This window comes from Truncatella angustata (assembly GCF_020726525.1).
Source record: "Truncatella angustata strain MPI-SDFR-AT-0073 chromosome Unknown BKA67scaffold_6, whole genome shotgun sequence".
NCBI lineage: Eukaryota > Fungi > Ascomycota > Sordariomycetes > Amphisphaeriales > Sporocadaceae > Truncatella > Truncatella angustata.
Window position 1 is genome coordinate 1267991 of NW_025763386.1, and position 23983 is coordinate 1291973.

The window sequence follows — 23983 nt, forward strand, 5'->3', positions numbered from 1 at the left end:
CCCGATGGAACGCCAGATGCACCTAAGAAGCGCCTCAGCGAGCTTCCCCCAATCAACCTTCAGGACCCCGAACTGCGCTCGACAGGGGTCCAGTGCCGGGATGAAGTGCGACAAGATCAGTCGGTCTCTGCATCGTTAATCGTGAGAACACCTAGTCAGTCGAGATGTTCCTGGGAGTATATGCTATCTGGGAGAGCCTCTTACCCGGGTCACCTTGTATCTTTCGATTGAAGAGTGAGATAGGTCTCGCTGCATTAACAGCGAACCTTCAAGTTCATCGCAAAAGTGCCGTGATGTGATTGCAAGGGACGTTTTGACGCCCGCGATACGCCGGGGTGAAGAGCCACAGGCAGCCCGAGTGGGCCACACTGAAGATTTCCGGGTCGTCAATCACCCCCAAGTTGAAGTAGATGGATTTCATTCTTCTTCAAGAGCAATTAGTAGCTTTACGACTATTGCTTTTTTCCCACTTGTTTCGTCTGATTGAGATTCCCGGAAGCGTTCAGGGCATAGCAAAGCAAAGCAAACACAGCAAATCCAACTGATCAGTTCTTGGATACTTGAGTCAACGCGACACCACCCCGTCCCTGTGGCGTCTTACAGTCGGTATAATACCAGTTGGTGGCTTGTCTTTGAATAAGACCTAGATTTATCGCAATCACATATAAATCCCGCGGTTTACCGGGACGACACTCAGTGCAGGAAAAAGGCATTGTCCCCTGGTCACCACAGCACAGCACATGATTACCAGCCATACAAACGGAGTACCGTAACAGCGCCACGAAGCCGAGCAGATCCATGCTTGTCAGCCAGCAGGCGCATGAACTAGCATTTCTTTAGTTCTTCATTACTGCTAGCTAATGCGTCCAACCGCAAAAGAAGCAATTGTTTCTAGCTACAGGCGCCGGCGCAACCTCTGAATTGAGTTGGGACACACTTATATTGTGATACTGGAGGTGTGAGCAAGTGGTAGGAACAACTGAGACTGAGACCAAGACTGAGACCGAGACCGTATGTGTGTGTGGGTGTGCTCTACAACCGCGCTTGTATCACCGACTTACCATCCCGAATCGCCCACGCCGAACGAGCAAACGTCGTCACTTGTGTCTTGCCGCCCATCCTGCCCGCCCCCCCATCCTTCCTACCGATATATTTATCTTCATCGAGGAAGTGATAGCCGGCGCAGTCTTACTTGCACAACAACCAGGTGGTGCCTAGCTCCTCCGAGTCTGCCACGAAAACACTGCAATGAGCTTTACAAACCACATCTCGAGACAATGAGGCCGGACCGTTGCGAGATTCGACGCTTGACCAAGAGCTGTCCCAGCCGCCTTCTCACGACAACAAGACGACATTGCAACCCGCACGCTTGTCCCTCCTCGGCTCGCCGCCGCCGAACCACCACCCCCTGTACTGCTACCGCCGACTCTGCACAAAGGTTGCTCTGTAGTCCAAGGTAGCTAGCAGGTGTCATCCGTTGCGGGCGCCGCGCACGACGTACAATTACCCGGCAGCGCCATGCCATCGACCGAGACGAACACGGTCCCGGACACACAATTGGGTCTAACGGAAGATGAGATACAGCTTCTCCGCTATCACCAGACGCAAGCGGCCGGATCCTCGTCTTCACGAGCGGCGAGCCGTGCATCTTCCCAAGGCCGGTTGCTTCTCGATGGCGCAAGTCTGGCTGCCTTGTCTTCGCATCTGCACCGGTTGATGCAGCAGATCTCGCAGCGCATCGACTATCTGAGTGAGCAGAGTCAGATAGTTACAATGCAGCAATATGATCGGGCAGGCAACATCATCGACAACGCCGATGCCGAGATCGCACGCTTCACGGACCTGATACAGCAGATCGAAGAGTTGGAGCTGGACTTCGACCGTATACGGCACATACGAGACATTGTGAGAGGATATCGCCAACGCGTAGAGGAACTGGATCGCGAGCTGGAACATTCGAGTTCGTCGCGGCATCGCGACGGGCATCATCACCAACACCGCCATGGCCACAGTCATTCACAACGACAGGAGGGAACCTCATCGGGAAGGAGACATCGACACTAAACTGGAGGAATCGAAGATGTAGGGATGGTGACACAATCGTGCGCCAGGCTTTGGGAGACTTCGAGCCGCGTGGTTCACCATTGAAGCTTGCGCACTGTCAGAGAATCAGGAACGAGCGGAACTTCGTCACCGTGAGACGAAAGATTAGATCAGATGGGTCACACGACCACAAATGCGACGTCCCTGGAAGATGTTTTTTTTTTCTCGACTAACGGCAGGATATGACAGCACTGCCCAAGGAGCGAAACCTACATCCAAACCGAAGCTCACCGCTTCCCGGACGTTTCATACTTATAAAACCACCAAGAACTGGTTTCTCCAGCTGGGAACAGATCTGGTTTACTCAGATCGCCTCACCACCACTAGTACTACCAAAGATTGATCGGGCCTCACGGCTGCACAAGAGCGGGAAAGCCTCACGGCTCATGTGATTTAACGGCGTTGGCGACTTTATCATTTTCCCTGATATTTCATTTTTCTTGTTACCTGTCATCTGGTGTTATCTGCTCTTGTTTTCTTGTCCAGGGGCTCGATGAATTTTCACCAAATAACGATACGCACTGTCGCTTTTTGCTTAGAGGGTCGAGAGAAAGGACTATATGTTATTCTGGGAAGCACGGCACTCTTGCTCCCAGGACGTTTGGCGCATCCCAGTTCTCCCACATGCTTATTATCTTTTTATTTCATAAAGCTTGGTAGGGGCAGCGGCGCAAAAATGGCGTAGCTAGTAGCGGTCTGCCGCTTCTTGAGAGGCCGATATTTCTGCCATCATGATATCCTGTATTACTATGAGATAATGTGCAACGCAACAAAGGCTCAATGCCATCGTGCTTTATTTAGCGTTTCTCCAACGGATATTTTAGTCTTCCCTCATGCCACCAAAAACTTTTGTGTTCTGATGATCGCTACAGAGCCCGCTGCCAAGTCCCCCCAACACCCTTTTGTGCCAAAAGTTGCCCGCGATAAAGTGCTACGGACAACGACGAGGACGAGGCACGAATGAATGAACAAATGAAGTTACCAATTCTTTCGACAATGAACGGCAAAGCGGGTTGCAAAAAGAGAAGTTCCCAGACTGAATCTGGGGGAAGCGATGATGAGAGTGGGACTTGAACCCACGCACGTTTCCGTACCAGGAAGTAGGTGTTAAGGTTGACCTTAACCTGGCGCCATAACCAACTCGGCCATCTCACCGTGGTTGCTGTTGTTGACGCTGGAAACGTTACGGAGTCTCAAGTTCAATGATCGGCCTTGATGATCGTATAGTCGGGTCGGGAACGAGTGGAGGTCTTGCCGTACGGTAGGTATAGCTAGCTGGCTGTGTTTGAGATCCGGTTGGGCCGCTTTGTAGAAAGGGGGTATACAGTAAAACGCCCTAGCACTTTGGGAAGTGCTTTGAATTGGGGGTTCCGACTGACTGAGTATCACATATGCGTATCGGATGTTACCCAAGGAAGTCATAATTGGACTGACTGCCTTGGAAAGGTTTGCGAACCCGCTACTAGTCTAAACTCGCAGCCCGAAGACGACAAAGCAACAACGGCATTAACGCTACCAATATAAGTTGTCATTATCGTTCATTAATATGTACCCTGGGAGGTGATATATACCCACCTTCATCGGTATATAGCGGACTGCAAAGAAAACTATGTCTTATGGTACACACCCTGGAGCTCCCTTCTGAGCCCCGTTCTGTTTAATAATTGGTATCTCGAACACAAAAACCAACGCCGATGTTCATCGCTCAGCCGCCCTGCTGCAGACGATCTAAGTTTGCATTCAGACGGCGGTGCTGTTGTTTATACAATTGAGGCTCGCCAATAGGCATCAAGGCGATGAAGGCCGGGTATCACTTTCCTCAAAGAGCATAGTTCTCCGTGTGTAAGAATATCTCCTCGAGTAGGTCGTCACCCCAGATCTCTGCCTGCAACCGGGCCACTGTATTAGCGACACCGACACGCATACTGGGCGGACCGCAGACGAACACGGCTGTCCTACGACCAAGGATGCCACGACCGTCAGCGCCGCCCGTCGCCCACTCTTTGAGCATGTAGCCCAGATCCGGCCTGCCGTACTCCACGCTCCAGCCACCATCAATCTGGTGGGGCACTGGGAAAGCGAACCGCATGAGAGATTTCTGAAACTCCGTGGGTGTTCCGGGGAAGCCAAAGTCAAAGCCAGAGGGGGGGCCGAAAGTCGAAGTTGGCCGAGGACCCTGATTAGGTAAATTCGTGGTTCGGAGGTGAGCTAACTCAGGTGGACCGGGCAGATCTTGCGATGGTTGTACAGAGCGCGCCTCCGGCGTGTGGGTAGCTGAGGGATCAAAATTGTGTGGAGTTGGTGGTGCAAAGTTGAAGTGAGGCTTCAAGTCTGGACGCGTCTGGAGAGGGGGGAAATGGAAGTCACTCTTTGGCTTGTCTTCAGGATATTCTGATGATGGCGCTGGAGGTGGGGCATCGCAGCCATCAAGATCTTCACCATCTCTACCCTCAAGCCTTGCCAAGGACTCTTCTTGCGCGGACTCGCGATTCGCTGGTATCGATCGCTGAGGCGGCAGGTAATGTGGCTGTAAGTACTGCTGAGGCGGGAGGGCAGTAATCCTGTCTTCATCTTCGGCTCGTAGTTCCTCCTCATAATCAGGGTTACCATGTGCCTCATCCCGGATATACTGGGAGTTGCGTTTCGAGGCTATGCCGGCGACAAATCCATCGAGCTTGTCGTGGAACTGATGGCTCAAATGGCCTGGCGCCCGATTTTGACCAGGACCCATTTGTCTATTCCTCACAGCTGATGTAACAAAAAATTTGCAGGTGACGCTTTCTGGAGGAGCTGATTCACGACAGATCCTCAACTCTTCGCGGAACCAGTCCATTGCTTCCAGACGCTTAAGAGCCCATATAACCACAACTTTCTTCGTAACGGCCTTGCCATCTCTCATGCGTTTGATGAGGTTCAATAATTGCGACATTAGCGATGTGATACCGCTTCCCCCTGCTATCAAAATGCAGGTGTCGAAAGCGGCCAGTTCCCGGCGCATGCCCCCATAAGGGCCGTCGAGGTAAGCTCGGTATGTATGGAATGGCCCTTTCTCGATTGCTGTATCAAGTACCCTCCGGGTGAAACCACCATATGGTCTGAACACGAGAACACAATCCCGAAATTGCTCGCCATATTCGGATGGGAAATCGTCGCTGCAAAGTGATGATATGGTAAACGGGTGATTGTCAAAGAAGGAGATACCTGGCATGCGAAGATACACATATTGCCCAGGTTTCCATTTCATCTGGGTTGGAACTGTTACTTTGATGGCGTTCTCTGTCATTAAAGTAATGGCTGCTTCGTCGCCTACCATGAATGACAAGCGCCACGGTTTCGTCCAGTTGAGCTTTGAAAATCGCACAAGGTAGCAAAGCACCCAAATGGCGACCGAAGCGTAGAGATAGTCCCAGGAGGCAAGGTAGTTCTTCGTGTGCCAAAACAAGACGCCCAAGTAAACGGCACCTACCGGAACGTGTAACATGACAAAGACCTCAAAGGCTATCCTTCGAATGAACGGCAAAGAACCAACGCACAACCATATAAGCGGAACAAGGCAAGCAATACCTGTTCCATATATGACGCCACTTCCTTCAGGGAATAAACGTGAGAACGTGGTCATGCCACCATCATCCCAGACTGGCTGGACATAGAACGGCACTGTGTGCACTAGCGATAAGAAGAGACACAGATATCCGGCCCATCGGTGAAGTACATTCAGCCTTTCTGGCCCAATGCCTGTTATCCAGGTGAGAATGTTGGCTTTCATGCTCGTAGCGACAATCCAGGGAGTCATTGCCACCGCTATCATCCCCGCCCGAATTGCGACGGGTGGCGACCCATATTGAATGCTTTGCCAGTAGAGAGGCTGTAGTAAGAATGTGTAAAGCGTGACGAACGCCAGGGCAATGAAGCCAATCGCCAGCACGGAAAGCGACGAAAAAGTTAGCCGATATTTCCGCCACACCAAGTCCGGAAGAGGACGGTAAAACACCCATCTAAATAAGGCAAGCGCGTCGAGCACAGGTCCTATAGAAGAAAAATCGGTTTTCGGTTTGAAGTCTCGCTTCTCCTCGCTTGTCTCTGGGAAGAAATGTTGTCCGGTCTGGCCAGTCTGCATAGCAGTGTGCGCAAAGCCTGGATCCATGCTATACATATGTTCATAATGTCTGTCCACCTCTTGCTTATAGATCGCCTGTCGAATTTTGTCTTGCCACCAATGCCATATTCTCACAAAAAGAACACATCCCATCAACGCCAACGAGAAATAAGTCCACCCGAGGGCATACTTGCCAGATTGGTCCCACGGGTCCACGGTGAGAGCTTCTACCAAACCCGGCGGACTTGTTGCGGTTAGTGGTATGTGTATCCTTTTCGCGAGCTGCGAAAGTGTCCTAGTCGCCCCATCTATAAGTGTTCGGACCTCTGTCGCCATTTTAATAGAGTTTGTGGTTCTGCTGAGACACCGTGTTTTTCACCGATACAACTCTGACCGGAGCGCATCTACGTTCGGGGCATTTCGACAGAAGCATATAAGTAGAGTGTCGCTAGTTGCAGTATTGAAAAGCTCGCAGTATGCTTCTGTTGATATCTTCTGTGATTCAAGCCCACTTGAAATGGTTTGTATTTTTGATGTCTGATTACCGATTCAGTTGCTGTAAATAGTCCATATATGTATCGTAGTGGCCGGCAAAGCAGACATAAGCTTTATGATATTCGATGAGGAATGGCACCTCGCCCCCTTCATTGATCAACATGAGATTCTGCTGAACAATGTTGAGGATGACGACGCGTAAGATGACGCGACAAATGATCGTTCGACAGAGGATGGCCGGCTATAGGTGAATGCTAACTTAAAGCCACAAACCAAAGACTGGATCCACTTGTAAAGAAGCTTTTGTGCAGTATAGAGTGGGCAATCTGATGACGCTCAACTGCGCACGCCAAAAGTGATTCGATCGCAATTTTGAGATCATGCGAAATTAGAACGGCGTGTCGACGAGGTTTAGTAAGTCAAGCTCAACACCAGGTCGGTTGGCCGACCAGGAACAAGGTAAGCCTGGTGTGAACTAAAGGCCCGGCAAGTCACTGTGAATTGGCAACTAGGATGGCACACAAGGCCCAGCGGCTGACCGCACTTTAATATTGGCTGGTCATGAAAGGTGGTCGTTCCCCGCAGACTGCAGGTCGCACCGAACAGGTGGGCGTATGCAAGATATGACAGGGCGCTTGAGGTGAGCTGCGCGCGGCACCCTTGGCGGGCCGTGATCACAGAGGTCTAGGAGGCGGGAGGCATCGGCATCTTAACAGGGGTTCCGAGATTTGTTCTGCGAGTCCACGCAATGCAGATTTGAGTTACCACTAGTCGGTGGGTCGCTATGTGTCGATAGACAGACGAGGCGCTTGACGGACTGTGAAGAGAAGCAAGACAATCTATGCCGTCAAGTTGCCAGGGTGTGCGAGCTCAAGCAAAGTGCTCACCCTAGACTAGAAGTCTGTTCTTGGTCACTGCGCCGTACGCCAGGTCACACTGCAACGGTGAAGTCGGCAGATCCTTCTACTAGTCTAGGTGGCATTGTACTGTATGCAGTGATGAAGCATTGCCAGCAGGTACGCATCCTCTCGGAGCAATCTTGTTTGAGTCGATGGCTAAGGAACCAACAACGTGCAAGAGTCAGGGTCTCCAAGTCCACTGTTTGATGATTTAGGTGCCCCTGGTAACTAGTGGGAGGTGACCAATTTGGGGATTGATGGGCATCATCAAATGAAAGTTGGCAGTACGGTGGCTCCCGTGATTTTCACGAGGGAACATATTGGCTGAAGCTTGGTATGGTGAGAGGTTGCAATGGGATTCGACGACTCGATCGGGAGCTTGTCAGTGGCCGATTCGGTGGGTCGCAGGCCGGCGGCAACACAACAGCTATAATTGGCCGAAGCTCACACATGCTAGAAGCTCCACCTCTGTGCGTCTTTCACACTGCATTCAGCATGGAGCCCCCCCGTCAGATAGTGTTGCTTCCTGTTCCTGACGAACTAGATGGCACATTTGTTGCTTTCGGAAGGGTCAGTGGGTGCTCATCACTTTTTTGAATTACAACCGATATTGCCGTCTACTTTGTCGGACGGTTAGGCATTGTGCTATTCAATGCAATATATGCGTTCCAAACTGTTGGTAAAATTACAGCCAATGACAAGAAACGATGCTGATGCTGCGTTACATTTGACCTCCGCTCGTATCGCCGTCTCCTCCAGTTGCAGGCCGAATCTAGCAATTCTGATAGATCTTTGCATTCGTGACCTGAGAAAGGTGTGATGGGGCCCAACTGGAAGCAAGCAAGCAAGCAAGCAATCTTGCTAGTCCTCTGTTGTTGGTATTCCTAGTGATGAACGGGCCTGACTGCAACGGACCCGGCCCGCTTTGACCGGGTGGCTACTATGGTTTGTACAAACACCATTCCTTGGGTCTCGGGCTGGGGAGACGCTTTTCGATCGTTCCCGAAGAGGAAATTGGTGATAAATCTTACTGGGTTAATACAACAGATTTTGGCGTTTGCCATGCATGACTTGGAAGTCGAACAAGAAAATTCTTTGATCGTACAAGATGCCTCAGGGATCTCACAACGTTGTCCACCAAATAATTTGGTTTCCATGTTGATTGGCAACAATGGCATTCCTTCCAGTCACACGTCACACATGAGGAGAAGCGGCTTCTCGTTCTGATGGGACAGAAGAAATGTAAGGGCGGGATGAGGCCAAGGAAAGAGCATGTGTGGCGATGGTAATGCTCGATGAAAGCTGTCCACTACAACTATGGTCGCACAGGATTCCGCAAGTTGCATAGGAGCTCAACAGACATAATTATGTAAGAAGCTAAGTTTCAGTAGAGCCTTGCAGCATTAATAGTACTACGGATAGGTGTACCCGGTTGGACGGGTGACGTTCTAAGGCAAGTGCTAGTACTAACTGCAGCCCCGCGAACATGGACATGGACATGGACCCCGCGTAAGTTAGTGGCAGTCGGAAAGGCTGAACAAACCCATCGCAAATTTCGAGTTTCAAGCTCCGGGGCTGAATATTTTTGAGCTTCGGCTTCTTTGACGAATCTCTGTTGCGACACCTCCTCGCAGCAACATTGGAACCACGGAATGGCTTCGACTGAATCATTGACGCTCTCGAGCGCCACATTCGCTAAGCTTTCCCCCCACCCATTCCTGCTTGCCAACCTTCAACCTCCCTCAGGCACGTCTATTCGTACAAATGGCCGCCAGCCAAAACAAGCCCGACAGCCCTATATCAACACTTCTTCTCTATCGCATGCCCATGGAAGTGCAGTCGTACGCACTGGCGATACCACAGTAATATGCGGCGTACGTGGCGAGACCTTGCTCACCTCTGCTATTCCGAATTATCGTGCCCCAGACGACTTGACTGATGCAAACCTGAACGAGGCCAAGGACTATGACTTACTGGTCCCCAACATCGAGTTGGCAACAGGATGCGCGCCCAACTTCCTGCCGGGCGTACCGCCTACAACCCTTGCACAGACTCTGAGTACACGTGTCTACTCATTGCTCCATAGCTCCAAGCTCCTAGACGTTTCGCAACTGCGCATCCACCAGCATGTCAATTCCGAGGTCAGCAACAGTGAGGAGACGGGCGAAGCCATGGAAGGGGGTGCACCCGAAGAATTGGAGGCAGGCGAAAAAGCTGTCGTCAAGGCATACTGGGTCTTATACATTGATGTTCTGTTCGTCTCATTTGACGGCAACCCATTCGATGCCGCCTGGGCAGCCATTCTAGCAGCCCTGAGAGACACGAGGCTCCCCGAGGCATACTGGGACCCCGACCGAGAAATGGTACTGTGCAGGCAGAAGAAATCGCCACTGAGCTTGCATGGCTTCCCGGTGGCCACTACCGCAGCAATCTTCACAGCAAAGGAGAAGCAAAAGAAGGGTGGCGGCAAGTACTGGACTCTCGTGGATCCAGACAGACTGGAGGAGAGTCTGTGCGATGAGAGTGTTACCGTTGTTGTAGATCGCACGGATGGCGAAACCAAGATATTGGGATTATCCAAGAGCGGCGGCATTGTCGTTGGTCCTGAAGTCATGGGCGACATGGTTGCAATAGCTGAGTTAAGATGGGAGGATATGCAAAAGGCTACCAAGTGAAATCACAAGAGCCTCAAAAGTCAGAGGCCTACTCATCGAGATCGGATGGGATAATACCGAAGTCCCTACAGACCCGGTGCTGTGGGAGTTCGGCCCTGTCGACCAACCAGCCAAAGGATGCAGTATACTACCAAATTCGACAGTCAAGCTCAACAGAAGCAAGGAGAGTTCCAGGAGTCGTCGAAGAACCTGCTGTAGCTAGGCAGTCAACTGTCTTCCAGGCTCACTTTCCCGGAAATGGCAAATCCGGAGCGAATGCAATGACTGGTCGAGGCGATCTCTACTGATTCGAGCTTAAAAAGGATATTGATGTTCTGAAAACACAGCCTGAAGGAGAAAAGAAAGCAAGAAACGAGGACTGTGTCGGTACAGCAAAATTCAAAACGTACTCAGAACGGAGGCAGTGGCCATCTCGGCTCCGGATTGTATACCATTGTTCTGATAGAAGACTTGTTGCTGTCCTGATTGCCTTTGACCCCATCCGTATCTGCATTCCCAGAGAACCGCCACCAAGCTGTTTTTAGTCATAGTACTGTACTCTTCAGGAGGACGAGCTGCCTCAGTACAACAAGGATCTTAATGCAAACGAATGACACCAGGCACTTCAGCCCCAAATTGACCTCAAATTGGCCCCAATATGGCCCCAATGCAACCCAAATTGGCCCTCAGTGCAATGTGGCTTACAGCCATCCCTTGCATCCGATTATCCTATTGGATAGCCGTAGCTGAACATATATCTTGTAGGCCAAGGGAGTTTGCACAGGCCAGCCCCATATGTTCCACAAGAAAGGGCGAGAAATTAATGTTTTCTCTGCCCTTTCTATTATTTGAAATGTTTCAGCTTCTACACACATTGGGTCTCACGACCATCTCCAGTAGCATTTTGTAACTCTGAGACTCTTCATTGGACGATATCTATGAATTATTTCTGATACCCAGGGAAGATGGAGAATAGCAACGACTCCGTCAGTACTAACATCATGAAGGGCAAGAGTAAGCACGGGAAGAACAAGAAAACGAAACGACATCCAGAGACACGACAAATCACATCATCTACATGCCGCCATACTCATGACACCAGTGTCCCTATTTGCTGGGACTGCACAGAGAAAGGGCATGTAAGAGAGGCCGACAGTGTCTCCTTCCCGGGAGGCAATAATTGGAGACACTTCAAGGGCCGTTTCCGAAGAGAAGGAGAGTTCTCAAGCTGGGGCGGATCAACACTCGGTGACGGCACGACATTGGGAAAATCATCCATATTACCGGAATGGCACCCTCCAGAACCGGGCCTCGAGGCACGATATCCAGATGGCGTGTCAACGCCTGGAGACCAGGTCGGTAAATTTCTCACTGTAACATCCACATCATTCGCTTGTTCCCGTGTAGACGAAGCGTGGTGAGTGCTGCCATGTATTGTCTCTTTGTTTCGAGTGGTAATGGTATAGTAAATGTGAGACATAGGCGTTATTTATTGACGATTCGGGCATGTTTTGCATTCCTTTCTTCTCAACCTCACAAATATTGCAATGTCGACTAACACAACCATATTACAGTCAGCAGCTCCCGAGTGGCATCCGCCAGAGCCAGGTCTGGAGGTTGTACAGCCGGCATCAGCCGAAAAGATCCCCTTGGCACAGAGGGGAAGGATCTTCAGCCGCCTATTCGGAACACAAAAGATATGGGGCTTGCGGAGGAGGACATTTTGTTGGATTATCCTATGTGCCGTGCTGCTGGTCGTGGCCACCGTCCTGGGTGTTGTCCTTGGCCTGACGTTGAAAACTCATGGCGATGCTCACGCAGATGCCAGGTGAGCAGAAATCAGAGATGATTCTCTTCTAGATCGCGCGGGAACGCTGACATCCTCACAGCTCAACAAGCTCTCCGTTGCCGACAGCAACGTCAGATCCCTCGACTGCAACAGCTAGCGTCGTGCCGACCCCGACGTTGAGCGGCATGCCGTCCTGTCCCAATGCCAACGGTACGACATACACTGATCCAAGCACCAAGGTGCAGTTCAAACGCGAATGCGGCATAGCTCACGACGGCTCAGATATTTCGCATCACACAGCATACTCCATGGATGACTGCGTCGCATCTTGTGCCCAGTCCAGCGCCTGCATGGGGGCCGTATGGATCAACGCGAGCGTGCAAGGAACGGACAACAACTGGTGCTGGTTGCATAGTGATATGAGCCAACAAGAGTACATCAGGGTCAATCAATACGCGCAGTCAGCCACGCGTGTGGTGTGACGTGAAGGGTATCGGTGGTACATGGAAAGACGCGGCCGAATTGGAATGTAGTTTTTTTATGCACCTAGTTTCGGGGGATCATGGGACGATGAAAGAATTCACCTCACATAGCGTAGCCAGGTCGGCAACGACAAGACAAGATCGAGAAGAATTGCAAGTTTGAACCATCATGGGAAAAACCTGGGCCTTCCTCCTAGAAAACAGTCACTTGTCACGAGGCAAAAGCATGTATCAACCCTTCGAACTATCCTATCAGGTGAATGAATCCAGGACAGTAGATACGGGACGACGATTCGCTCTGCCGCCCATCGCGAGCAGCCTAATGAAAGGCGCTCGATCCAGCGATACTGTTGTGTAAAGCAGCAGAAAACTGGAGTTGTTGAGCGGTTGGTTGAGAGAAGAAAAAGAAGAAGAAAACTTCAGTGCGTTTCGGTCGGTGCATTTCAGTGCACTGGGCTGGTGGGGTGTACGCGGCGCCAGGTTGTTCCGGGCTTCGGCAGCCTCCCTAAGTTAGCGTGGGACATACTCCGTACTGAGGATGGTGTCCCATCCGTTGCAGCGTAGGTGGAAACACTTGATTTTCCGCCTCATCAGCAGGCGAACCTTGTGCTTCTTCTGGCCAGATCTGAGCAATCATCGACATCATGGAATCTCTTGGCGATGAGCCCTGGGACGTGGTGATCTGCGGTACAGGTCTGCAGCAATCACTTCTTGCACTGTAAGCTTCACGATCATCGCAAGTACACCGTGAAAATCAATCTGACTGACTTAGCTGTGACCTGCGTTGAAGAGCTCTATCGAGATCCGACAAGCGCATTTTGCATCTTGATCCCAATGACTACTACGGCCAACATGAGGCTGCCCTGACTCTGCAGGAAGCGGACCGCTTCGCAAGTGCTCATGCCGAAGCAAAGCCTAGTGGTGGAGTTTTCCGGAATGCCACAACGTGGAAACATCCCGAGGCTGAAGCCAACGGACTGGCCTTTCCTCGAGCATACTCGCTTGCTCTGGCTCCGCAGATCATTCATACCAAATCCAAGTTGTTGTCGCAGCTGGTATCGTCCAAGGCTTTTCGGCAGGTGGAATTCTTAGCAGTTGGCTCTTTTTTCGTATATGAGCCATCCAAGGATGCCTCGCCCGCAAGACTCTCCCGCATCCCCAGCAGCCGTGAAGATGTGTTCGCAGAGTCGTCTATTTCCGCCAAGTCTAAGCGAGCCCTGATGAAGTTCTTAAAGTTTGTGATGGACTACGACTCCGATGAGCAAAAAGAATCCTGGCAACCACATGCCGATTCGCCCCTTTCCGACTTCTTGACTAGCCAATACAAGCTTGATGATACTCTACGCAACCACATTCTCGCACTGACATTGACATTAGATGGTAAGATCACCGTCAAGGACGGACTATCTACTCTCAGTCGCCACTTGACCTCTACGGGTCTCTTTGGGCCTGGTTTCTGTGCTGTCTACCCAAAGTGGGGAGGTCTTTCGGAAGTTGCCCAAGTTGCTTGTCGTGCCGGAGCTGTAGGTGGCGGTATCTACATGCTCGAAACTGGCATGAAAATTAGTACAGCCAAGGAGCAAGACAAAGTCACGCTTGATCTTTCGAATGATATCTCTGTCCAAGCCTGTTCGATCTTCTCATCTCCAGATACTAAATCTGACAGACAAGGCATCAGCAGGCTCGTCGCTGTCGTCAAGTCACCCCTCAAACATTTGTTCGAGGTGGTAGTAGAAGGTTCTCCAACGCCTGCTGTGGCCGTGGTCGCTTTCCCCACCACTGCAATAAACTCTCCCGAGTCCGCGACCAACAACCCCGTTTATGCTATGGTGCACTCCAGCGATACAGGCGAATGCCCCCATGGTCAAAGTAAGTCATCCTTTCACGACCTTACCTCAAGCCACTTGGTGTTAGGATGATGTATTTAACGAGTTCTTATCTACACTGCCCGAGTTATGCTTTGATGAGGACAATCTCTAATAGACCGACATACACCATTTCGACCGCACCGATGAAGTGGTAGCAGAGACACTGGTTTTGATGCTAACCAACACTTCGCAATAGGTACCATATATCTCACAACACTGGCTTCCCCTACATCCAAGGATATACTAGAAAAGGCCCTCGGACTTCTTCTTCACTCTTCGTCCGCTGATGAACAAGCACCTGTTAGTCTATACAAGCTCTACTACGAGCAGCAGGGCAGTGCTCAAGCAGCTTCAACGGATACTATCGGCTCAGTACCAAAATTTTCGTTTCCGTCACTTCCTGTCGATCTTGCTCTGGACGACACCAGCCTCGATACGGTTCTGGAGGCTTGGAAGGTAGCCATGGGGGACAAGGCACAAGAGGACGAGTATATGGTTTTCGAGGACCGAGAAGGCGCAGATGCTCAGGATGACGACATATACGAGTGAGGAGACTGTTTCGGGTTGCCATTCAGGGTGTATCACAATGCATACAATTCATGAGTAACGGCGCTGATGCCCGGCTGCGTCTGTATACGAGTATCCACACTCCGTCATGCACGTATTTCTGGTGATATCTCTGCCCTTTCTAGCCCATAGATATCCCGTGTTCGGAATATGTGATCCTCAACCATTCAGCTAAGTTTCAGGAATACCCTTAAATTCCGTGTCATCGTACTTGATCAACCGTTAAGACTGGGTTTTCAACAGGCAATTGATGCTCGGGCTTGAATTTACCTTCCTCCCCGAACGCCACGATTCCTTGTTCTTTAATGATGCGGTAAAGGAGTAAGGAGCAGGAAATGATACATGTTAGCCTGTTTGCAATCGATGAACAAAGCAGAAATACAAACCCCATCCGTCTCAAGTCATTGGATCCTTCTGCAGTCGGTTTTCCTAAGCGCCGGGAGGCAGCTTGAGGCCGACATGAATGCCTCCAAATGGTTCCTTGCCCACATTATCCTGCTCCACGACCATCTGACCCTTGGTAACCAGCGTCAGGACATGATAGAAGGCTTGTGCAGCGGTTGCGCGATTTGTGTCCCTGGGCACGAAAACATCATCGAAGGCGATCCACTTGCGCTGTCGTTCGAAATCTTCGTCGTGGCGGCGTTCGCCGTTTTCGCGAAGCGTCTGCTCGATGAAGCCCAGGAAATTCTTGCCCTCACGATCCAGGGCCTCGCGTGAGTACTGGTTTTCGGCTTGCGTGTCCGTTTGTTGTGCGGGGCCCTCGTTCTCGGGTAGGCCAGCAGGAAGCGGCATGCCGTCGAAGGAAGAGTCGCCCGAGTGCATGGCAGCGTCTCCGAAATCCATGCCTCCCATATCCGCATCTGAGCTGTAGCGGACTATGTCTTGAACAACGCCACGCCTACCCAGCGGACTAGATTGCTCGCGACCAAGCCGGACTGAGCCACCCTTTTGGATTGACGAACCCGGCATGAGTGATGAGCCGCGGTTGTTCCAAGGCATGGCGGAAGAAGGATTGTCATCCAGTGCTGACAGGGCCTCTCGACCAATTTCTGGAGGACTCTGCTGTGCGCCAAAGTCGAACATGTCATTCGTTTCGAGACCTCGTCCTTGCTGCTCGCCTTCTTTTTCTTCAATTCTAGGTCGAACTCGCCGCTCCTCCGCATTATTCTTACTGGACTCGGTTGCTGATCGTGTTCGCTTTCGGCTGGCCTTGTCCAACACTTGGAGCCCAGTATAAGCAGTGAATAAAGAGTCACCAGAGAAAACTTGAGCGAGGGGATGAATTATGCCAGGAATACCAAGGCTCTGTCCGATATTGCCAATCCCTAGTCCGAATGTCAAATGAATTGCGTTCTTCTGAGCCTGTGCAGTGGTGACCGGCTGTGCCTTCTCCGTGCAACAATTGGTAAGGTATTGTGTTTGCCAATTTCTCATAACTGCTCTGGGTATTTCCATCTCTTCGTCTGCATGGATGACCTTGCGCTTGTACTGACGTCGGGCAGGGGCGGCGTGCGCACTTTCTTCTTCGGCAGTAATGGCTTCTGGATTGGCTTCGCCTCGGCGACCAGGCAATGCTTCAGCATCTGGGAGTGGCTGCTCATCCATCATGAAAAATCCACCCTGCGCGTCAATCTGCGGTTGCTCAGGTTGACGTGCACCTTCCAGGCTCTCGATAGTTGGCAATGGTGGCAGGTCGGGCTCGTCGACAACTGCAACTCTTGGTTCGGGAGCTTCCATGATGTTGCCAAACTCGTCGATTTGTAGGCCAAAGTCCATTGAACCTTCGAGGTCATCGCCAAAGATGTCGTCGTTGCCGCCCATGGCTGCCGGCTTTTGTGCTGAGGAAAGCCCTTCAAGTCCGTGACGTGGAGCGTGTGAACCGTTCACACTCGACTCGCGAAGTTGCAGCTGGAGGGAGAATTGTTCATTGCCCGAAGAGTTTCGATCTGAACACAACGAGTGTGGTGACATCTGTGACGAGGTTTTATTGCTGTGCTGATTTACCACTTGATTCGTAGTAGCAAGTAGTTGGCTGAGATCTGGCAAATCAAAAGCGCCGGGAAAGAAGTCAGGATCGTCATGGATCATGAGGTTCTCTGGCCTAGCAAGCACGAACTTAGCACTCACATATCAAGTGTGCAATAGATGTCAGGTACTTACCTGGCTCTTGTTACTGCAGGATCAAGCTGATTGGTGCCGAACTGTCTCATAAACTTTGCCATATGCTCTTGGACACTCGTAAGATCGGAAACAAAATAGTGCCATTTCTGATGATAAACCTTTGAGAGGCCATAGAGTAGACTTCCTTGTAGGCGCAACGCGATTGGAGCTCCTGGCTCGAGGATCTGGTCGCATGCTCGCGCGACGTCGACATCCTGGATAGCCTTCTTGCTGACACGCTTGGCGCTAGTTTTGCCTATCGTCGCCACGAGCCTGAAAGCAGTACATTAGTTACTGATCCTGGTTTCCGCCTGCGAAAGCAAGATGATAGCGGGCTTGAGGTGTCCCTTTGCGCTGCTCGTACTCACCAGATGGTAGCCACGCCATATTGGCGGTTTGTGAGAACTGGGAATTGTCAGTGCGAGTAGATAGCTGTAAGCTACCAAGTAGACGTACGTTCGTGACTGTAAAACATGACGATGGCTTCGTAACGTGTTAGAATTGCGCTCCAACACCAAGAGCTGAAAAAGCAGTGACTCCGAATCCCATGCGACGACACGAAGAAATATGTGCGCGCCCTGTACGCGTCAAAACGTCAACATGACAAGTCTGAAAAAAAAGAAATGGTATTGTTGAGATGGCAATAATCTGATGCTCAGGAATCCGAGGCTGTTATTTTCTGAAGCTGAGTAGTTCTGAGCTTTTCCGAGTTCTGGTCATTTACTGGTTGTCGGATTGTCCGAGGCAGCCATAAATTGGGGTACGCGTGTCGTGAGAATGGAATAACCACCTTGCTAACGTTGCTTCCACCCGATCGGGACCTTAAACATGAGCCTGACAGTCATTCTCCATCATTGATGCATTGTCTTGCCTGTCGTTCACTTTCTCAATCACCCGTGTCGTTGTCGTCATGTGGTTTAGTTCCGCCCTCGGCCGCTGCTCCTGATAATGCTGGTAGTATGCGGTAACTGATTCGGACGACAAACAATCTTCATGGCAGGTCCATCGCCAGTGCCGCCAGCCTTGGTATGAATTGAATCGTCCTGGTCGCTACTTTTGTAATATTTGAGCTTGAAGCAGAGTTACTCCTTATAATCTCTACATACAGATTGCCAAGGCCACATATTATCACTGCCATAACCAATTGGTTCTGCTTGAACTTAATTATGACTAGTTACTGTACGGCTACAAAGCCTCATTGGTAATATGAGTTCTTGTTATTGGACTAGATATATCCAAATATGTATACTTGATGAGATCAGTGACTAGAATGAAAGGACAAACACGGAGTGAGATATGAGATATTTGTCAACTTTACTACTATCAGCAAGCGGTATTCCCATCTCAATTATTGTATCATCATACTGATAGCTTACATTAATACTTGGTCATTAGTTTATGGTGTATTAGATGCCACCTCAAATGACACAATGCAACTTATACATTCACATTGCTGGTAATGAGTGACTCGTGGAATTTAATGGTAGACTCATTAGATGTCGCAACGGGAAATGGATTGGCTAGGAATGATATCAAAATCTTTTGCTTTATCCAGCATGACATACACTTTTCTACATCAAAAGCAGACTGGCGTCCATAACTGGGAAACTGTTCTTTTTTGTGTAAAATACATGGCCCCTATTATTAGGTATTGATATCTAATACGTAACTGAGATTAGATGTTATGCCAGTTTTATGACTTTTAGTCTCGTCTAAGTCTGATCAGAAAGCCTACGAGATTCCTAAGGAGTTATACATCAAAGCCCTGACTTAGAACGACGATATGACTGACAAGGAGGTAATGACCTATACCTCTATATCGCTACACCCATGCTAATTCGTAACCAGCGGGCCCTTCTTCTGGATCGTGGGGATCTCATTAGTAAGGCACTGGCTTGGCCGAAGTCTCTGACCTTGACTGAGAAATACGGGGTCATGCAATGACCAGCACCTGAAAGTCTACGCACAATTATCCGCGAAGCTGCTGGAGGAGTGCTAGAAACACCGACAGATATTCTAAACAAAGCCCGGCAGTCAAAGAAATCCACGAGCATCGACAAACTCGAGCCGATCGTAACCTGATTCTTATTTATCAACCACTCAGATCCGGGTACGTCCACTGTCAAGGGACTTGGCTGGTACGAGGTGCCGGGACGAGAGGAAGCCACAAGTCTGATGTTTACAATGGATAATATCGATCTACAGACTTTCCATGACGTCAGTCAGTATTGCATGACAGATCCAGAAGTGAAAGCAAGTATTCATGCCAGGTACAAGGATGAACTAGAATATGATAGAAATGATCTCAGCCAATAATTTCAGATCCTCCCACCGATGCTGACGATATTAGGCCTTGGCAAGTTTGGCCTACCTGATTCCCGGCTCCATCACTTTCCGTCATTTTCGCCAGTCCCCAACAACTTATGCAATTGGACACCTGATTAGTTTCCAAGTTATGACAAGCGGCCCTAATCCCGTCACGGATCCGGTTATGCCACCACTATCGATAGCTTTATAGAGCCCGGGGCGTCGCGATAGTATCGACCCTGCTGGACGGCGGCATTGAGCACCGAATTGCTCTTGCGGAAAGCTAAAAGGATAAATTACAAGGACTACTAGGAGAAAACTGAAAAGAAAAACCAAGACCTTGACAGTATATTCACCGAAATCTGTTTACACTAGAATTCACTGACTGTTGAAGCAAGGTCAGAAGTGCTGAGACGAGAAGCTTGGGATGAACAGACAGTCAACTTTCTTTTACTTTTTCTTTTTCTTTCTTATAGATAATTGTAGAAACATGGAAAGTTCGACAGAATCCGTCTCTAATATGTCATTCTTTCGCACCCCATAATAGTACCTATCATTGAATGACTAGTATCCCAGAGAAGTGAGTTCTCTTAACCCCTCCCCTCGCACCGTAGGCCAAAGGATCGTTCGGCAAAATCAAATAGGGCCAAAAAGATTAATCTACCCATGTTTTTGCTTGTGCTTTGTTATTTCATTGTGAATCTCGTGCGCAATAGTACAAGCTTGTATTAATAATGACTGAACTGCATGATTTCACTTTGGCAACATAGTCAATTTAATTGTTGACTTGTTATGGTCAAATCGTCGGGGGAGGGTGCGCTCAATTGTCGGGGTGGTCTGAATGGTACGAGTAATACCCCCCGAAGCAGATGGTGACCTGTATCCTTGTCGACATGATGAACTCGAACATGACTGTGAGGATCATTAGATGTGACATTCAAGGTGCACAATGTTAGGACTCCATACCGATGCAGATTATCCAGTCGAGCGAACTTGTGCTCACGGTCTGGACAAAACGGACATATGTAGTCAGGTGAATGGTGGACAAGTCCATGACGGATCATTTCTCTCTTTTGTTTGAATTCTTTGCCGCCTTTAGCTCGAGGACAGCCTCTTACTGGACAATAGTGTGGCCTCGTTGATGAATGGACAGATGTATAGTAACTAGAGATAAATCAGACAAATAAGTTTTGGTGAATTCGGGAATTGTACTCCAAAAGGTACTGTGTCTGAAACGGTGGTGCTTCACATCCAGAGAATTTGCATACGAAAGTCCCTGGAAAATGCAGCGACCTACCACTATCGGCTGTTGTGGACCAGGCTGGTGATGCCGACCGGTTGCTAATGTAGTTCAGTGTCTACTTTGATTAGTAAAATACAGATGACAGTAGCGACTACTCCACCCTCCCAAAAGATATACTTGCATTCATTGCAAATCTGGACTGCAGATACTCTTTATGGCGACTGTCCTCTTTTGCTCGAGCTCGAGCAACCTCAGCAGGATCATTAAGTGCTTCGATGCGCTCAAATTCCGCAGACCGCCGGGCGTTTTCGCGTTGATCATCATCATCGTTATAATCTGTACAAAGTTAGTTGTTTGACGCATTTTCATGGCATCGAATTTTTGCCAATTACGGGTTAGCGGCGCGTTCTGGGCTGGTCCATGATGGCGCAAGAGGCGACGCCAAACAACTTTCGTGATCTTTTTGAGCGTCGGAACCTTTTTCAGGTGCCGAATTATGTTTAAACTCAAGAGGTCCGCGAGTCCAAATCCGGGCAACAGCGACGAATTAAAACGTGTAAATACCTGTAGCTTCTCAATTGTTGCGTGACCAATCAAAACATCGTGGACAAGACCGTTAAAGATGTGAAACTCTCTTGAGAGCGTGACTGAGCTCTTCGAATCGTTTGAAGCGTCATCCGTATCCAGGCCTTGAACCAATAATGGTAGTCTCGTTACACCAGAAGTGGTCTCGATGGTGCCATCCGCAAACATGATCCTCTCCTGATTAGGAATAATTGTGAGATTACGAGAAGAGGCATACTTCTCACTAACAAAATCAAGATCAGATCCCGAGTCCGCAATCGCGAAGACTATATCTTCAGCCAAAAGGCATACGAGGTTCCTCCTGGGTACACCTATGGACAGAACTCGGAGAGGCTGATTTTCGAACACGCTGAGTTCTACAAGACGATCTCGATGTTTACTGAATGTCTCAGTGAGCTCCAGGAATTTCAAGCCCATGATAATAGGCTCAGCTAAGGTCCGAAAGACGTAAAAGAAGGTAGCAAGAGCATCGGGCGAGGCGGTTCCCTGTGAGAAGTTGCATGGCAATACAACCTTCCCCAAAGATTTAATGACCTTTCCGTTCGCTATGCAGAATTCCTTCAGGTACTCTTGCTCAGAACTCAAGGGTAGCCCAAGACTATGGACTACGTCCAACGCCATGAAATTATCGTCAGCGCCCGAGTCTGCGCAAGACATAACAGTAACGTTTCTACTGCGGCCGCTCAAGGACAGAGGGAGTCCCCAGCGTCGTCGAGCGGCCACCGGCAATCGCATTGTGAAGACTTGCTCTGAAGAAGGCAATGACTGAGGAGAGTAGTCGGATGAAAGAATACAGGGTGACAACACTACTTTTGTTGCTAGATTAATATAAGATGGCGCCCGGTCTAATGAAGAATGCGTCGTCGATACACTCGACACGAATTCAGCATTATTGTCTGACACCCCGATCGATTTGGCACTGGGCGCGCTACCTGGGATAACTGATTGACTGGTATCGCTAACTTGCTCTTTCCATCTGGAAGATAAAGGGGGTAAGGCTTCACGCTGTGCATGCCTAGCGATGTCTGGGTCCCTTCCGCCTATATTGATCAAGCAATATAGTATCGACGGGGCTCGGGAGCATCGTTGTCGACTCCAGGGACATGAATGGTGTTGCACGGCCAGAAAGGCGCAATTGCGTGTCCATGGGGCATCCTAAGATAAAATCAGTCAGGGATTGCCGCGTGGTTGAGTGAGCCTACGAGATGGTAGTCGTCGACGTTATATTCGCCAATTTGAGTAAGGAAAGATATGTTTGGACTTGGTTCCAGGCGTGGGCGGACTGCTGTTAAAAGGGGGCTGTTAGTAGGAATGACCTCGTCAGGATTGTAGTAGGAATTGCTTGACATCTTGACTGCACAATTTACTGAAAAAGCTCTTTTGAACATAGAGACCTCTATCGTCTGGTTCATCAGCGTAAAATCAGGCAGAGCGGGGAAAAGTACAACGCAAGGCTGAACGAAAAAATGCCCAACGACACGTGAGGTGTGCCCAACCAAGCTTATGTGCGTAATTTACCATAGATCCCTCTTACAATAGTGAAATATAAAAACTTGAATAATCGGCGATCCAGTATTTGGAAGATGATGGCCACAGCGGATCGACAGCATAGAAGAGCAAACCCAGTGAAGGGATTTCCATCACTGGCAGCCTTTATTTCAAGCGACGTGGACAAAAGCACGTTAATATTCAATCGGTTCGACACATTAGCAGCCAGGAACCTGCTGTATATGCAGGAAGAGCTTGCAGAGCTGCAAGCGGAGCTTGATGCATACGACACCAGTGATGGCAGCGATCCTGTATCGAAGAAGGCCGCGCGGAACTGGAAAGAGTTTAAGAGGAAAGGAGATGTGCAACCGCGACGACTAGAGTTGGTTAAAGATATTAGAGTACTCATGAAGGAGTATCGTAAGGTCACAGAAACCCCTTGCATTAAGTCTGTTGCCAACAGATCTTCACAGGCGAAGCATTATTGAACGAGAGAAGGTTTGCTGCTATCCCACCTCCTGACAAAAGAACCTTCAAGGCATTCCGGGAAGAATTATTCTATTTCGATACGGCGTCGAACTCAAGCCTATGCGTCATTGGAGGGCACAGTAAGAACCTGTACAATGAGACAAATGAATTGGCCGCACTCAGGGTACAAGAACAACAGGATCGACTTTCGCAGTTCGTAGAGGATCACTTAGGTTATTTCTTCCAAGTAAGGTTATTATCTATTTTACCCCTCGTTCACTTAAGCACAGTAATTTTACTCATGCGAGGCCACAGGAGAAGTCAAAGCCGAACTCTTATGCAGCTGGTATAACTTCAGATATCAGTTACATATCTGGCCGCTCGATTTCGTCCTTTATCTCCTATCTGAGCACTCTCTTAGCTGCGATCTTGCTAATCGGCGCAATTATCGTGCTGTACAAAGTCACGGAACCGAACAAGAAGCTAGGACTGCTAGCAATCTTCACGTGCCTCTTTGCGATTTCCGTTGGACTTCTCACCAATGCCAGAAGAGCAGAGGTTTTTGGAGCCACCGCAGCGTATGAACCTATGATTTACCATCCAATTTGGTACGTTTTTACTGACAGAATATTTACAAAGATACGCAGCTGTCCTCGTCGTATTTGTTAGCGGAAATCTCGGTGGTTCACCAGGCTAGGAGTTGGAATACTAGTATTTTGCAGTCTGAAGAAGTAGCCTTGGAAGCGAGCTATACACGTATCCTCGACTAAAACGCC

The 23983-nt window shown here is 49.6% G+C and overlaps 8 protein-coding genes and 1 non-coding gene across 9 annotated transcripts; 5 read left to right on the top strand and 4 right to left on the bottom strand.

Annotated features, from left to right (window-relative positions):
- Positions 1-1159: 1159 nt before the first annotated feature.
- Positions 1160-2175, top strand: BKA67DRAFT_339698 (uncharacterized protein). Its single transcript, XM_046096292.1, has one exon. The coding sequence runs from the start codon at positions 1519-1521 to the stop codon at positions 2062-2064; it is 546 nt and encodes a 181-aa protein (XP_045956117.1). The 5' UTR covers positions 1160-1518; the 3' UTR covers positions 2065-2175.
- Positions 2176-3158: 983 nt separating this feature from the next.
- On the bottom strand, positions 3159-3258 carry BKA67DRAFT_t130. Its single transcript has one exon. It is a non-coding gene; the product is annotated as a tRNA-Leu (tRNA).
- Positions 3259-3922: 664 nt separating this feature from the next.
- BKA67DRAFT_537691 (ferric reductase like transmembrane component) lies at positions 3923-6535 on the bottom strand (the record flags this gene model as incomplete). Its single annotated transcript, XM_046100370.1, has 1 exon — positions 3923-6535. One exon carries the CDS (start codon positions 6533-6535, stop codon positions 3923-3925), a length of 2613 nt encoding a protein of 870 aa, XP_045956118.1.
- A 2710-nt stretch (positions 6536-9245) lies between these two features.
- Positions 9246-10268, top strand: BKA67DRAFT_520257 (ribosomal protein S5 domain 2-type protein; the record flags this gene model as incomplete). Its single annotated transcript, XM_046098163.1, has 2 exons — positions 9246-9722; positions 9819-10268. The coding sequence occupies 2 exons, from the start codon at positions 9246-9248 to the stop codon at positions 10266-10268; spliced, it is 927 nt and encodes a 308-aa protein (XP_045956119.1).
- Positions 10269-11346: 1078 nt separating this feature from the next.
- BKA67DRAFT_339755 (uncharacterized protein) lies at positions 11347-12602 on the top strand. Its single transcript, XM_046096293.1, has 3 exons — positions 11347-11602; positions 11829-12075; positions 12137-12602. Exons 1-3 carry the CDS (start codon positions 11536-11538, stop codon positions 12516-12518), a joined length of 696 nt encoding a protein of 231 aa, XP_045956120.1. The 5' UTR covers positions 11347-11535; the 3' UTR covers positions 12519-12602.
- Positions 12603-13162: 560 nt separating this feature from the next.
- Positions 13163-14935, top strand: BKA67DRAFT_660627 (GDP dissociation inhibitor; the record flags this gene model as incomplete). The annotated part of the gene is made up of 3 exons (XM_046107668.1): positions 13163-13236; positions 13309-14387; positions 14583-14935. 3 exons carry the CDS (start codon positions 13163-13165, stop codon positions 14933-14935), a joined length of 1506 nt encoding a protein of 501 aa, XP_045956121.1.
- A 447-nt stretch (positions 14936-15382) lies between these two features.
- Positions 15383-17591, bottom strand: BKA67DRAFT_537695 (Rec8 like protein-domain-containing protein; the record flags this gene model as incomplete). Its single annotated transcript, XM_046100371.1, has 4 exons — positions 15383-17057; positions 17117-17389; positions 17485-17521; positions 17573-17591. The coding sequence occupies 4 exons, from the start codon at positions 17589-17591 to the stop codon at positions 15383-15385; spliced, it is 2004 nt and encodes a 667-aa protein (XP_045956122.1).
- Positions 17592-19936: 2345 nt separating this feature from the next.
- BKA67DRAFT_693087 (uncharacterized protein) lies at positions 19937-22656 on the bottom strand. Its single transcript, XM_046109239.1, has 6 exons — positions 22454-22656; positions 21059-22406; positions 20848-21002; positions 20636-20781; positions 20390-20587; positions 19937-20335 (listed from the first exon to the last, which is right to left on the bottom strand). Exons 1-6 carry the CDS (start codon positions 22637-22639, stop codon positions 20194-20196), a joined length of 2175 nt encoding a protein of 724 aa, XP_045956123.1. The 5' UTR covers positions 22640-22656; the 3' UTR covers positions 19937-20193.
- Positions 22657-22760: 104 nt separating this feature from the next.
- On the top strand, positions 22761-23963 carry BKA67DRAFT_693088 (uncharacterized protein). The gene is made up of 4 exons (XM_046109240.1): positions 22761-23159; positions 23213-23454; positions 23523-23785; positions 23847-23963. The coding sequence occupies exons 1-4, from the start codon at positions 22835-22837 to the stop codon at positions 23902-23904; spliced, it is 888 nt and encodes a 295-aa protein (XP_045956124.1). The 5' UTR covers positions 22761-22834; the 3' UTR covers positions 23905-23963.
- The last annotated feature ends 20 nt before the right edge of the window (positions 23964-23983 follow it).